General features: G+C 42.1%; 1 protein-coding gene across 1 annotated transcript in view; it reads left to right on the forward strand.

Annotated features, from left to right (window-relative positions):
- VPS39 (VPS39 subunit of HOPS complex) overlaps positions 1-15,005 on the forward strand; it is a 46,789-nt gene that overhangs the window by 14,957 nt on the left and 16,827 nt on the right. Inside the window, exons 3-10 of the mRNA XM_055436129.2 lie at positions 2,048-2,112; positions 2,577-2,619; positions 4,012-4,106; positions 5,321-5,419; positions 5,862-5,954; positions 8,599-8,782; positions 13,210-13,330; positions 13,443-13,563. Of these exons, the coding sequence (XP_055292104.1) occupies positions 2,048-2,112; positions 2,577-2,619; positions 4,012-4,106; positions 5,321-5,419; positions 5,862-5,954; positions 8,599-8,782; positions 13,210-13,330; positions 13,443-13,563 (821 nt within the window). The remainder of the gene's footprint in view (positions 1-2,047; positions 2,113-2,576; positions 2,620-4,011; positions 4,107-5,320; positions 5,420-5,861; positions 5,955-8,598; positions 8,783-13,209; positions 13,331-13,442; positions 13,564-15,005) is intronic.

A 15,005-nucleotide genomic window follows, 5' to 3' on the forward strand; every position in this document is an offset into this window, starting at 1 on the left:
ATGAGGACAGATGTTTGTCATATACCTTAACCATACAGTGTATCAAAACAGATTAAATGCAGAAACAAATGTGAGAGCCAACTGTCTTCTGTTAGTGAAGTGAAAGTCACTCAGTCCTGTCCGACTCTTTGTGACTCCATGGACTGTATAGTCCATGGAATTCTCCAGGCCAGAATACTGGAGTGGGTAGCCTATCCCTTCTCCAGTGGATCTTCCCAACCAGTAATTGAACTGGGGTCTCCTGCCAGACCTTAAAAGAGATTTACAAAAGTGTAAAACAATGCTTTTCTTTTAAATTTGGAAAAAGTTATTATTCATAAAAATATGTTATTTATGCTAATATGTAATGAGCTTATTACTGTTATATCAGTTAATGCATGTTTTTAAGGGGCTTCCCTCAGTGTTTCAGTGGTAAAGAATCCACCTGCCATTGCAGGAGACACAGATTCAATCCCTGATCTCGGAAGATCGCACATGCTGGGGAGTAACTAAGCCCTTGCAACACAGCTATTGAGCCTGCGCTCTAGAGCCTGGAAATTGCTACTACTGAAGCCCACCTCCCTAGAGCCTGTGCTCAGCAAGAAGAGAAGTCACCACCGTGAGAAGCCGGCACACCACAGCGAGAGAATAGCCCCTACTCACCACAGCTAGGGAAAAACCTGTGCAGCTACAAAGACGCAGGATAGCAACCTCCCCACCAAAATACATGTTTTTAAAATTTCTCAGTTTTAATTTCTGATGTGGTAAACACTGATAGCTGTAATCCATGTAGAAGTTTGATCCGTTTTTAAGATGAATGGGTCCTGACATCAAAAAAATGTGAGAATCTCTGTCTTAGATAACTCTGCCTAGAAAGAGAATTGTTAGAGGTAATGACATCCTTTTCAGATTTTGAACTCTTTATCAAGCAGTAATGTCTGATTTTTTTTTTCCTTGTGAAATGTAATGACATAATACAGAGTAGGTTTCTGAATCGCCCACAGCTTCAGGGCCCCATCTTCATCTCCTCTTCTTAGGGACATGTGGAGGAAATAAGACCAACTTTGGTGGCGTGGGCCTTTGTGGCTGCTCAGGGAATCTCCACCGACTTGACTTGCATGGTCAACAATGTACATAGTCTGTCCTCTAGCTGGGAGGCAGGTGGCAGGGTGCAGGCTTTACTCAGGCTCCACGTAAAGGCAGCCCTGAGTTTGCCTCTGGGCTGTCTCTCACCAGCTGCTCTCTAACTGCTTGACCTTTCAGGTCTCTCAGAGATGAAATTGGAATAATAATACCTCCTTCTTGGGGTGGTCGTGAGGTCACAGAGAATACACGTAAATTTAAAAATCCAGAGCCTGGCACTTAGTTTTTGCTTAGTTAATCATAGCTGCTATTATTGCTGTGATACTTATTCTTTTTGACCCTTTGGTGGTTTTTGATGCTAAATATTTTGGTCACCCCAGCAAGATGGGCTTCACGTGTTTTTAAGGCCTATAACTTTCTCCCCCTTTTTTTGCTACAGTGACAGCAGGCGTAGCATCACCTGAGAGCGGCAGTAAGTGTAGACGCATTAAATTGCTTTAGCTCCAGGGATGGTGTTTACTCTGTCCTGTGATGCAGGACGTATGGTAGCTGCTGGGAGTCAGTTAGATCTAAGAACACTTTAGGCTGGGATTCATTGCTTGGCTCCCATATTTGACTGTTACTTTTTACACTCTTTTGATGAAATAGTACCTTTGATGAATAGTACCTTTGCCAAGGTACTGTTATGTGGGATAAAATCCTCATAAGTACCTTGCAACTTCAGTAAACTGTGGTGTGGTCCTTTCTGCTAATGCCAGGAAGATGTGTATGAAACCCTTTGTTCTAAAATTGGAGCTAAAAGCAACTTACTATCCTCAGTAAAGACAACTGTCTCTTTTAGATCTCCAACTTCTGTTCTTTCAGGAATTTTTTTTTTTTTTTTTTATGATTCATGTAGGAGAGTGATATGGAGCAGCATTTTTTTGTCATGGTTGTTTTTATAGGTATTCCTGTGTTTGGAAATGTGTTTGTTTCTTTTCCATAGGTTGCAACAGGTTTGAAGTGACATTAGAGAAATCCAATAAGAACTTCTCCAAAAAGATTCAGCAGGTAAGCCGTGATATTGATGTCTAAGAGACATGATCAAAGCTAGAACTTTGGTAATATTATTTACTCATCTTTGAATCCTCTGCTGTCTGTCCTTCTTTTATTTACTCATCTTTGAATCCTCTGCTGTCTGTCCTTCTGTTTCTGCAGGGATATCTGTCCATCCATCACATACCTGAAATCCTTTCCTGAGCAGAAATTGTGATTACATATAAGTCAGATTCTTGCCATTGATGTTGGCTTTTTAGTCCCTTTTTTTTTTTCTAAGTCACTTCAGTCGTGTCCGACTCTGTGTGACCCCATAGATGGAAGCCCACCAGGCTCCCCCGTCCCTGGGATTCTCCAGGCAAGAACACTGGAGTGGGTTGCCATTTCCTTCTAGTCCCTTTTTAGTTTTAGTTAAAATGAACATTTGATGAACCTTGTCAGAAATGTTTAACTGAATCTAACGATTTGTTCTTTTCCAGATCCATGTGGTCTCCCAGTTTAAGATTCTGGTCAGCTTGTTAGGTAAGAAAAGGGGTTGCATTTGTATTTCATGTATCAAGAAACAGAATCTGTGATCTGATTAACCTTTTCATGGTTAATTTGATAGTTGTTATTTAACAGTGAAACTGACACATTCCTCACCAGATACAGCAGGGTACACAGGTAATAAAGATACACCCCCCGTATCTTGAGCTCTGTTCTCCAAGAAGTGTCATTTCATTCATTAAATATATATTGTGCCTTACTCAAGACATTGGAGGTACCAAGTTGGATGAGACATGGTTTCCATCTTTAAAACTTAGGTTCTGATTCTGAAGACCAAAATGACAGAAAGTACTCATATTACAGTGTGATAAGTTACAATGGAGCTTCCCCAGTGGCTTAGTGGAGGGAATCTACCTTCAATGTAGGAGACCCAGGTTTGATCCCTGGGTTGGGAAGATCCCCTGGACGGGAGGGCATGGCAACCCACTCTAGTATTTTTGCCTGGAGAATCCCATGGACAGAGGAGTCTGGCATGCTACAGTCCATAGGGTTGCAAAGAGTCAGACACGACTAAGCAACTGAGCATGCAGGCACACAAGTTCCAATGAAAATTTATAAAAAGTGCAGGGTCTTAATAACAGGAGGGACAACAGTGTCTAGTCGGTGATTAGAATTTCAGCAGGAAGACAGAGGTCGGCAGAGCATTAAAGACAGAGGAGATAGATTCAGCAAAGGCCCTGAGATGTGGCCAAACTTCAGGTGTATGGTGGAGAGTGGCTAGAAACAGGTGAAAGATCAGGGCCAGACTATTCAAGGCCTTGTTTGAAAAGCCACAGTTTCATGGGAGGTGGCCAGTAAGACATTTTCTTGACAAGCAGAAGAAACTTGCCTCATGCTCTGTTTGTTCAGCCCAGGGCCTGAATAGTAGAATCGTTTTAAACTTAGTTTCTAGTCAAGAGAAAAACATTTAAAGTACCTAAAACTAGCTAGAAGGCCCAAGTGAAATTATTGTGCTTGCTTCGCTAGGAAAAAAAATTCTAGCCATGTGTTTTTACAGAATCCATAGGGTGTTTCCTTTCTCTTATTGGAGCCTTCTAACGTGAGTAGTTTTAAAAGGAATTTCTTGTACAAATATTACATCAGGAGTTTCCAGATTTGAGAAAGACCAAGTGTAAGAGTGCTGTTTGGAAATTAAAGAGCTCTTTTACTCAAGCTAGCCCAAATTGAAAGAAACAAAGTATCCAAGTTTAGAAGTGACCTCTTATTTTTTCCCTTCATGGACCAGAAGAAGTCATTGTTAGTGAAACTGAAGATAATGTCTTGAACCAACATTTGCCATTTAGTTTTTGTTTGTTTGTTTGTTTTGAAGTTGGCTATCCTAGAGAACTGTGATAGTTTATAGTGGTGTTTTTATCTCCTACCAAACAGAAAATAATATTTACGTCCATGACCTGTTGACATTTCAACAAATCACTACGGTTTCCAAGGCAAAGGGAGCATCATTGTTCACATGTGACCTTCAGGTCAGTGCAAGGAAGATCAAATTTAACTTTGTGCTTTGATCAATATAGCCTTTTCTCACCATCCCTCCCAGTTGATGGGAAGAATGTAATATTGATGTCTAAACTCAGCAGAGGCTCCAAAGATTGTATTAGAGAAACCTCCCCCTTAGTATGTGACCTGAAGCTAGAATATTTGCATTCCCTGGTTGGGTGCTAATTAGAGCACCAGACCGCTTTATTTCAGGAGGCAGCTAGTCAAAAATGAAAACACTTGCCATGGACAAACCATTAGTGAGGAATCAGGATTGTGATAGTACATGAACATAGCTCTGTGGCATTAATTGACTCATGTTTTAAATGTGTCTTTGTAGTTTTCGTCATTAGGGAGTTTTCACTATTTAGAAAAGACATTTCTTCTGATTTTTGCCAGTTCATCATCCTTAGCTTCGGAGAAGGCAGTGGCAACCCACTCCAGTACTCTTGCCTAGCAAATCCCATGGATGGAGGAGCCTGGTAGGCTGCAGTCCATGGGGTCGCACAGAGTCGGACATGACTGAGCAACTTCACTTTCACTTTTCACTTTCATGCATTGGAAAAGGGAATGGCAACCCACTCCAGTGTTCTTGCCTGGAGAATCCCAGGGACAGGGGAGCCCGGTGGGCTGTCGTCTATGGGGTCACACAGAGTCGGACACGACTGAAGTGACTTAGCAGCAGCAGCATCCTTAGCTTCTTCACAATCTGCCTCACCCCTCTAACTCAGCTTTGATCACTTATTAGCACTTATGGTTTACATTGATACTGCACTGTTTGTTTTTTGCTTAGACATTTTCTATCCCCCCCAACTCCTTTAAAGGATTGAAAGTGGGCCTGCTGTCACTGACACAGGCTGATCCCTGCCCTTGCAGGTATTGACAGCCATGAGCAAGAAACATTTAAGGAAAAAAGGAGGAAGCAGTTGTGTAGATCTTCTTCTCTAAACTACTGTCTGTGAGGTTTGCTGGGGCCAGTGTCTCTGACTAGCAGCCCATGAGGAGGACACGCTCCTCAGCAAGTTGGGTCCATCTCGAGGGAATGGTGTGCGTTGTGTTCAGCTTCTCTGGCAGTGTAACTCTGTATGACAGGAATGTTCAGATGAGTAGCCATTGCAAGGTAGAAAATCTCTGAATCAGTTGTCACCCAGTTCTGGAGTTATCAGTGTACACATCCTCATTTGCTCTGGGTGTCTCTTCCCAGCACACAGAGACTGGGGAGGAGGTGTTGCGGATGTGTGTGGCCGTGAAAAAGAAGCTGCAGCTCTATTTCTGGAAAGACAGGGAATTTCATGAATTGCAGGTAAAGTCCACGGTTACCTGGTCTGCGGGTTGGGTTGGAGCTGCTGCTGAGTTGCCCCACAGCTTGAAAGATTGGCTGTTCAGTTCCTTTGAAGCCCAGGAACCCAGTGTTCTCCCCAGATGAATGCTCCGCTCTGAATACCTAAGAGTTACTCATGCACGTTTGTCAGAGTCTCCTGGTCTTCAGAGGCAAGGGAAGCACAGCCCTATATCTCTACAGATTGATTTATATCAAAATGGGTTTTCACCTTTTTTAAATGGACCTTGTCCATTTCATGGGTTTCATATTTTATTATGGGTGCTTTCCTGGTCTTGTGCTAATAGAATTGTATTCAGCGGAGGGTGAGGGTGATTTTGCAGAATGGGAGTAGAATAATAGGAAGGTCACCTATTTTTTTCTCCTTTATCATCTTTCCAGTTGAACACTTGCTCTTTTTCTCCAGGGGGACTTTAGTGTACCAGATGTGCCCAAGTCCATGGCATGGTGTGAAAATTCTATCTGTGTGGGCTTCAAGAGAGACTACTACCTAATAAGGGTAAACCTTACCATTTTGCAAATATCATCAGTTTACTTTGGGGAAGTTGACTGAATTTCTCCAGGGGAGATGATTATATGCTTCTGAACTGCAGGTAGAGAGCCTGCGTTAGGTAGAGTTTTGTCGTAACAGAGTTTGTGTTTGTATGTTTGGTTCTTTTTCATGCTCTAAACATCTTTTGCAAATAAGATGGCTGTATATCTTAAGCCAGACAGCATCAACTCTCAGTGCTCTACATAATGAATTAGCCACATGCTGTATCTAGATAATTAGGACTGCTTGGTTCTGTCCAGTAGCATTATCACGGGCTGCTATCTTGAGGCTTCAGTGTTAGGAATTATATACTAATTTTAGTTTTTCTTTAAATTTTGACTGCATTGCCTGGTTTGCAGGATCTCAGTTCCCCAACCAGTGATTGAACCCCATCCATGGCAGAGAAAGCACTGAATCCTAACAACTAGACCACCAGGAAATGCCCTGATTTTAGTAGTAACTGAAGTATTTTTGAGACTTTGACTTTCTTGCCTCCCCAAATCTTATAGTATATTTGTTGTAAAAATTGTTTTCATTTTTTTTTTAATTTTGAAAGCCTTTTGTTTTTATTATAGAAAATAAGAAAATATAGGTAAGGAGAGTAAAGGAAGTGCAAGTCATCTTTAATTCTCCCACTCACTGCTAACCTTTCAGTAATGGGCGTCTGCTCTGTTTACAAAAAATATCATGTTATACACATAGATTTGTAACCTGCTTTTTCTCTTAACCAAAGTGGTAAATATCTACAACATTGGTTTTTTTTCCCTCCAGTGTGCATATGTATGTAGACCAGGTTGGTATACCATTCATTTTATAGAATAATATAAATTTCTTATCTTCATACCCCTCTTGTAATCTGGACTTGCCAATCAATCCTAGATTTTCCCCACCTCCTACTTCCCTACTTCCTGCTGTGTTTGCTCTTCATTGTTTATCTAGTGAATATATTCATTCCATATTTATGTTCTTGGGCTGGCCTCATTTTATCAGCCTCAGAACTGCAAGCTCCTAGGTAGTTACTGGGCTTCTCTGGTGGTTCAGATGGTAAAGAATCTTTCTGTAATATAGGAGATGTGGATTCTATCCCTGGGTTGGGAAGATCCCCTGGAGAAGGGAATGACCACCTACTGCAGTATTCTTGCCTGGGAAATCCCATGGACAGAGGAGCCTGTCAGGCTACAGTCCATGGGGTTGCAAGAGCCAGACATGACTTAGTGACTAAACCACCACCAGGTGAGTTACTGCTTTGTAACTGCCTGTATAGCAACCAGGCAGACGGGCACCTGAGAGGAGTCTGTGAGGCTGGGGGAACGGAGCCAGACGGAGGAGGAGGGCTCTCATTCCTCTGACTGCCGTAGGTGTGCTGTCGCCTTCTGGGGAGTGGAGTGTTTCGAGGGCGAGGAATCTTGCTCTAGGACCAGTTTATTCAAAACTACTTCCTTTATTTACATACAATAACATTCTTTTGGATATGTGGTTCTGAGTTTTGGCAGATGCCTAGAGTTGTGTAACTACCACCACAATCAAGGTTCAGAACTGGGGACTTCACTGGTGGCCCCATGCTTAGGGCTTCATGCTTCCACTGCCGGGGGTCCAGGTTCAATCCCTGATCGAGGGAGTGACCAAGATCCTGCATACCTTGAGGCCAAAAAAAATAAATAAATAAAGATTCAGAACAGTTCCATCACCCCAAGAAATTCCCTCATGCTCTCCCTCTGATGTCAGCCTTCCTACCACACTCCCACCTCTAGTCACCACTGATCTATTCTTCTCTTATAGTTTGCCTTTTCCAGAATGTCTTATAAATAGTATCATACTATGTATGATGTACATACTAAGTATGTAGCCTTTTGAGCCTGGCTTCTTTCACTTAGCATAATGCAGTTGACATCCGTCTGTGTTGTGTGTGGGTCAGTGTATTCTTATGACTTCCATTGTATGGAAGGACAAAGTTGTTTCCAATTTTTAGCCACTGTAGACATTTGGGCTTCCCTGGTGGCTCAGAGGTTAAAGCGTCTGCTTCCAATGCGGGAGACCCAGGTTCGATCCCTGGGTCGGGAAGATCCCCTGGAGAAGGAAACGGTAACCCACTCCAGTATTCTTGCCTGGAGAATCCCATGGATGGAGAAGCCTGGTAGGCTACTGTCCACAGGGTCGCAAAGAGTCGGACACGACTGAGCGACTGAACAGACAGAACAGACAGACATTTGCACACAGATTTTTATGTAAACACAGGTTTTTCATTTCTCCGGAGCCAATGCCTAAGAATGGGTTTGTCGGGTCCCATGGTAAGTGTATAGTTAATTTTATAAAAAGCCAACAGCCGAAGGTACTATACCATTTTGTGTTCTTATCAGCATCGTATGAGAGTTCCAATTACTTTAGCACTTAACACTGTTAGCTGCTGAGCTAGATGCTTGTCTCCATGTTAGAGAAAAAAAGAACTGGTTCAAAAATTGTCATAACAGACTATAATGTTTCTTCATGCCAAGTAAGGAATATTATTGGCCTCTGTAGGTTTGGGGTTTTAATTTGATTTTTCTAGGCCGTCCCTCCATGTTCATGCCTCTGGCTGGAGAATGCTGGGTGACTCACTTGTTTCTTCCTGTAGGTGGATGGAAAGGGGGCCAACAAAGAGCTCTTCCCAACAGGAAAACAGCTGGAGCCCTTAGTTGCACCTTTGGCGGATGGAAAAGTAGCTGTGGGTCAGGATGATCTCACCGTGGTGCTCAATGAGGAGGGGATCTGCACACAGAAGTGTGCTCTGAACTGGACAGACATCCCAGTGGCCATGGGTAAGACCTGCATAGCTGCTGTTTCCCACTTTGGGCTGGGGCCATGCCACTCTCGCAGAATGGGGCTCCACTCAGAGCTTTAGCAGACTGGTTTCCAGTGTCACTTACTCTCAGTTCCCCTTTTTATAAGTAGAAAAGTGTTCCTGGGTTATTAAAAAATGGGATATTCTGGGGACGGCCATGCTTCTGCTGCAGGGGACACAGGTTTGATCTTCGGTCGGAGAGCTAAGATCCCACATGCTACACGGTGTGGCCCCCCCACAAAAAAAGGAGAATATTTTGGCTTTTGTAGGAAGTTGGGTTTTGCCAACTTCTGAGTAAAGGGGGGGAAATGTAAACAGAATTGCACATTTTAGGAAGTGATTGTCTACTGCTATTTTTATCTTTTACTTCCTTTTGTTTTACATTCATTTTAAATTTTTTTTTAATTTTTGGTCGTGCTGGGGCTTCTCTGCTAAGCAGGCTTTTTTTTTTTTCCTCTAGTTGCAGCTGCTGCTGCTAAGTCGCTTCAGTCACAAGCGGGAGCTATTCTCTAGTTATGCGTGGACTTCTCGTTTCCATGGCTTCTCTTGTTGCAGGGCAGGGTCTCCAGGTACAGAGGCTTCAGTAGTTGTGGTTCCCAGGCTCTAGAGCACAGGGTCAGTAGTTGTGACACATGGGTGTATTTGCTTCACAGCATATCGGATCTTCCTGGACCAGGGATTGAACCCATGTCTCCTGCATTGGCAAGCAGATTCTTTACCACTGAGCCCCCAGGGAATCCTGCCTTCTTTTTTTAATGGTTTTATTTTGTCCGCTGCCAAATAGACTAAGCTTGGAAATTATTTAATCCTATGGTATGTATAACAGCATTAAAAGGTTTTTGATGTGGTGGTTATTGCTGCTTTGTTTTTGTAGCTTTGAGCCTACAGATTGTATTCAAAGTAAATCTGCTCCACGCATGAGGTGTTTCTGCTCCTACACCTGCCTCCAGCTCCCAGCTCTATGCAATGATATTGCCTGGAGGCCCATGACAACGCTCTCAGCAATTCATTTTTAGTTGGGAGAGTGAATATTAAATATTTTAGTTACTGCTGTGGAGGGGCATACCAGCCTTCTGTCTTTAAGGGCCCTAGCTCGAGAAGCAAGGATTACATCGTAAAGAGATGAAATGAGACCCTGCTTCAGGTATTAAATCGGATGAGTTGAGATTTGGTAGTTGAGAAAGGGGAAGTTCACTGTTCAGTTAGTCAGTAAGAAGTTTTGTTAAAATTGGACTAGACCAGGCAGGGAGTTTAAGATCTAGCTTGAAGAAAAATTTCTTTCATTTAAGCAGAAAAAAATGAGCAGAAATGCCGAAGACATGCTAGTTTGTGAATAGGCATCCAGAGACTGACCTGATTGAACAGGTGGGTGGATTATGAAGGGATGTGGAGGGGGCCAGTTGTTAGGGGTCCATGCGCAGGTCCAAGAGGCCAGTAGATTTCTCAATGGTAGAATTCTTAACAGCATTAGCAGTTATTCTGGTGGTGACTAGAGATGAAAAGACCAGAAGGAAGATAAAGCAAAAGGTCAGTATTTTATGGGGCTCACTGAAAGGACTGATGCTGAAGCTTCAACGCTTTGGCCACCTGATGCAAAGAGCCAACTCATTTGAAAAGACCCTGATGCTGGTAAAGATCAAGGACAAGAAGAGAAGGGGAAGACAGAGGATGAGATGGTTGGATAGCATCACTGACTCAGTGGACATGAGTTAGAGCAAACTCTGGAAGATGGTGACAGACAGGGAAGCCTGGCATGCTGCAGTTCATGGAGTCACAAAGAGTCAGACACGACTTAGTGACCGAACAACAGAAAGGTTATTTTCATTCTCAAGTTTAGGGGCTTAACATGAGAAGGGAGGGGACATTCTTCATAGGTAGGGTGAGAGAATACCCTTCAACAGGAAGACTTAGCTTCCTGAATAGAGTACATGGTTTTTTGTTTCTTTTTAAGTTTTGTATTGATTTCTGCCATACATAAGGCAAATAGCCATAATTATGCATATATTCCCTCCCTCTCTTTCCCCTGTCTCTTCCCCCCAGGTCATCACAGAGTGCCAGACTGGGTTCCCTGTGCTCCCCAGGAACTTCTTACCAGCTGTCTTCCATCTCACACCTGATTGTGTATATATGTTGATGTATATATTTCTCCGTTCATCCTGAATGGAGTCCATTTTAAACTTGGATTGTATTTCTGCTCTCCTCTTCACTACTGTACCCAGGCTCCAGTCATTCTTTTTTATTGTACTATCTTATTAATTAATTTTAATTTTTATTGGCATTCAGTTGCTCTACAGTGTTGTGTTAGTTTCTGCTGTACAGTAAAGTGAATCAGCCATGGTGGTGGTTTAGTCACTAAGGCATGTTCGACTCTTGCGACCCCACGGACTGGAGCCTGCCAGACTCCTCTGTTCATGAGATCTCCAGGCAAGAAGCAAGAATACTGGAGTGGGTTGCCATTTCCTTCTCCAGGGGATCTTCCCAACCCTGGAATCGAACCCAGGTCTCCTGCACTGTAGGCAGATTCTTTCCCAACTCGAATCACATATGTATATATATATACCCTGCTTTTTGGATTTCCTTCCTAATTGCTCCAGTCATTTGGAAAAGACTCCCCATTCCTGTGCTTTCGTCTGGTTGTTGCCTTTTCCTTTCTTTGCCCAGCAACATCCTGCTCATATGACAAGTCCCCTGTTCAGTGGCACTTCCTCCCAGAGGTCTTCTCTGACCCGCAGGCAGAATTAGTCACTTCCCCCTGGGTGTTCCTACCATCCCTTCGGGTTTCTCTGTCAGGCGAGCTGCATGCCCCACTGGGTGCAATGAGTTGTCTGTTTCCTCTGTTCATGTGGGAGCTCTGTGAGCTCTGCGCTCATGTCTTGGTTCCCTTTGAGCAGTGCCTGAAACATCCTAGCCTCTTAGTAAATGCTTGCTGTTAGAGGAATCACTGTGGTTGTCCGCCCTTCATTATGTGTCTTCTGGACGCCAAGCAGTCTGCCATGTTTGACGACTCAGAGAGATTGAGACCATCTCTGAATGAATGATAAAATGTGACAACCAAAAGGGTTTCTATGATAGATTGCTTCTTTTGTTAAATTAGACCCTATTAAAGTAGGCCAGATTTTAAAAGGATAGAAGTTTTACATAGTCATATAAATTTACATGAAAGAAAATTATAATAGTTTTTTTTAAAAAATTATTTTTTATTTGAAGGATAATTGCTAAAAATTATAATAGCTTTTTAAAATGAGGCCAGCATTAAAAAAGGAAAATATGTTATTTAATTCTGTTTTTTGGTAAGATGAAAGATATCAGCATAATAACAATAGTAGCGTTTCAACTGATGAAGGAATTACTGAGGCCTCAGTTTCCTCATTTCTGAGTTCCTTTCTGGTTTTGAACTTTTATTGTACTATTCATTTAGAGTATAAATAGCATGTATAATATGAAAAGCCTTCTATCTGAAAGTAAATGACAAGAAAATAAATTTATAGCAAGTTAATCACACCAAGAAACTATTCTTATAGACATATTCTTTGGTTAAATTTTTATATAATAATTATGCCATCTAGTGGTTCATTTTTTTTTTTACTAATTTAAAATTATTTTAATTGTGGCTAAAGCACATAGCATAAAATCTATCACCTTAACCATTTTTAAGTGCACAGTTCAGTAGTATTATGTATATTTACATTGTCATGAAGATTTCAAAACCTTTTCATCTTGTGAAACTAAAACTCTATACCTATTAAACAACAACCCATTTCCCCTCCCCCTGCCCTGGCACCACACTACTTTCTGTTCCTGTGAATTTGATACATTCATTACCTCCTGTAAGAAAATGGTTACACTGAGAATGCCGTCCAGCTGCCTTCTCTGAACCGTTGAGCCTCATGTGGAGTTTTGTGTCTTTTCAATGTGATGATCTCAAGCAGAAATAGCATAGACCAGAAATATGGATTTCTTGCTGTAGAATAATTTTCAGGAAAAAATAAAAAGAAGTTGCCCCCCTCTTGCCTTTCCTAAGAGGATGAAGGAAATTATGTCACCTTGTTCTCCGACGGACTCATTAGGGGAGCTGCCACTGGCCTTGGTTTGGCCTGGCTTCGTGAGTGATGAGAAAGGAGCCACTGACTCTTTCACCCAGTCCTCAGGGAAACAGTAGGAATGGAGTCTGGTCACTCTGAGCAAAGCTAAGATGCATCCTTTTTGTGCAGGAGATTTCTCTTAGCGTCACTGAGACAAGCAATTTTTTTTTTTTTTTTAATATCACAGTATAGGATCCTGGCTTGGTATTTGACTAGTGGGCTATTTGGAGATCCAGGTGCAGCTTAGAAATGAGAAGCTGAAACGTCTATAAACCTAAAGCTTTAGAGAGAACCTCAGCTCAACATGTTCTCTCTCATGCAGAGCACCAGCCTCCCTACATCATTGCAGTGTTGCCTCGATACGTGGAAATCCGAACATTTGAGCCAAGGCTTCTGGTCCAGAGCATTGAACTGCAAAGACCCCGTTTCATTACCTCAGGCGGGTAAGGAATTCCTTTCTTTACTATAGCTGCCATCTTATTCCAAAACTTTAAAGTCATCTGGGTCATCATAAAGCTGGCCCTCTTTTGCTAATCCTCTTACTCCTGTCTCCAGATCAAACATTATCTATGTGGCCAGCAATCACTTTGTCTGGAGACTCATTCCAGTCCCCATGGCGACCCAAATCCAACAGCTTCTCCAGGACAAGCAGTTTGAATTGGCTCTGCAGCTCGCTGTAAGTCTTTGTTTCTGAGATTTGGGTGTGAGTTTGCCTTCCTCATCACTCTTCAGGGCAGGTGATTTTGGTTTAGATGTTCGTGTTTTTCTTGGACTGGAGGAATAAACACAGAGCTGAAAGTCAAAGGGCTTGAATTCAGGATCAGACCCTGCCATAAAAGTATCTGTGTAACTCTAAGTAATCTCACTGTCTCTGTCAAATGTAGAATGAATGCCAGTTATACTAATAGTATTTCATAGAATTAATAGGACAGTAAAATAATTGAATAGATATGGTATGGCCTTGAAAAATTAAAGACAATGCAAACAGCAAAATAACAATCGTAACTGTCAAGGTTACAGTTTGGTTGAATGCAACAGCTCCAAAGCCTCTCAGAGTCCCTTTCACAAGTGGGCTCCTGGGCTTAGATAAGCAGGCCTTCTTTAGGTACTCTGAACCCACCTCAGGTTGCTGCTTCAGCAGGGCCCCAGTCTTCAGACGGTCACTCTCCTTGAATGTTCACATGGGGCGTTCCTCGTGCTCTTGGCTGAGCAGTGACCGTGCTCTTGTCTCAGTGATGCTCTTATTGCCAACATGCTTCTTGAAGATTGACTTTCAAGTGTTGCCTTATTCTTTTAAACATCCCTAGTGGTGATTATTGTCATCTCAAATGGGTTTGATTTTATGAAACAACTGAAAGTCATCCCGAGCCTCACTTAGTCATTAAAACCAGACAGTGCTAATTTAGTAAGAAAAGCAATTGTTATGAAGGTAATAGGAAAACTCAGCTTTTACAGTATCTTATAAATTATTTCTGAAAGGGAAACAGCGATCATAAATTTTGGAATACAAATGATTATAATCATGTGGTAGATACTTTTGAAAAGGAGCTTTTATTTTGGGTGTATAAGTTCTAGACTGAAAACAAAAATCCAGTCTTAATTAGTTAGACACATTTACTATCCCATAGATTGTTTCTTCCTTGGGCCATTTAATTTTAGCATCTTACTGTTTTTCCCCCCACTCATTTATTGACCTGAATTATTTTATTTTCATTTTTAAAATAATGAATATCCATAAACCCATCACTTAACCCCCCCAAAAATAACTTCTGTAACCAGTACATCCCTCCCCATCCCATCCCTCTGCCTATGCTCCAGACACAGCCATTATCCTAACTTTTGTGTTTTATTGTTCTGTTGCTAAGTTGTGTCCGACTCTTTGAGACCCCATGAATTGCAGCACACCAGGCTTCCCTGTCCTTCACCACCTCCTTGAATTGGCTCAGATTCATGTCCATTGAGTCAGTGATGCCATCCAACCATCTCATTCTGTCATCCCCTTCTCCTCTTGCCCTCAGTCTTTCCCAGCATCAGGGTCTTTTCCAATGAGTTGGCTCTTCACATCAGGTGGCCGAAGTATTGGAGCTTCAACTTCAACATCAGTCCTTCCAGTGAATA

The sequence above is a fragment of the Moschus berezovskii genome, chromosome 9 (genome assembly GCF_049115385.1).
Source record: "Moschus berezovskii isolate FMDL1 chromosome 9, NW_MosBer_1.0, whole genome shotgun sequence".
Classification (NCBI taxonomy): domain Eukaryota; kingdom Metazoa; phylum Chordata; class Mammalia; order Artiodactyla; family Moschidae; genus Moschus; species Moschus berezovskii.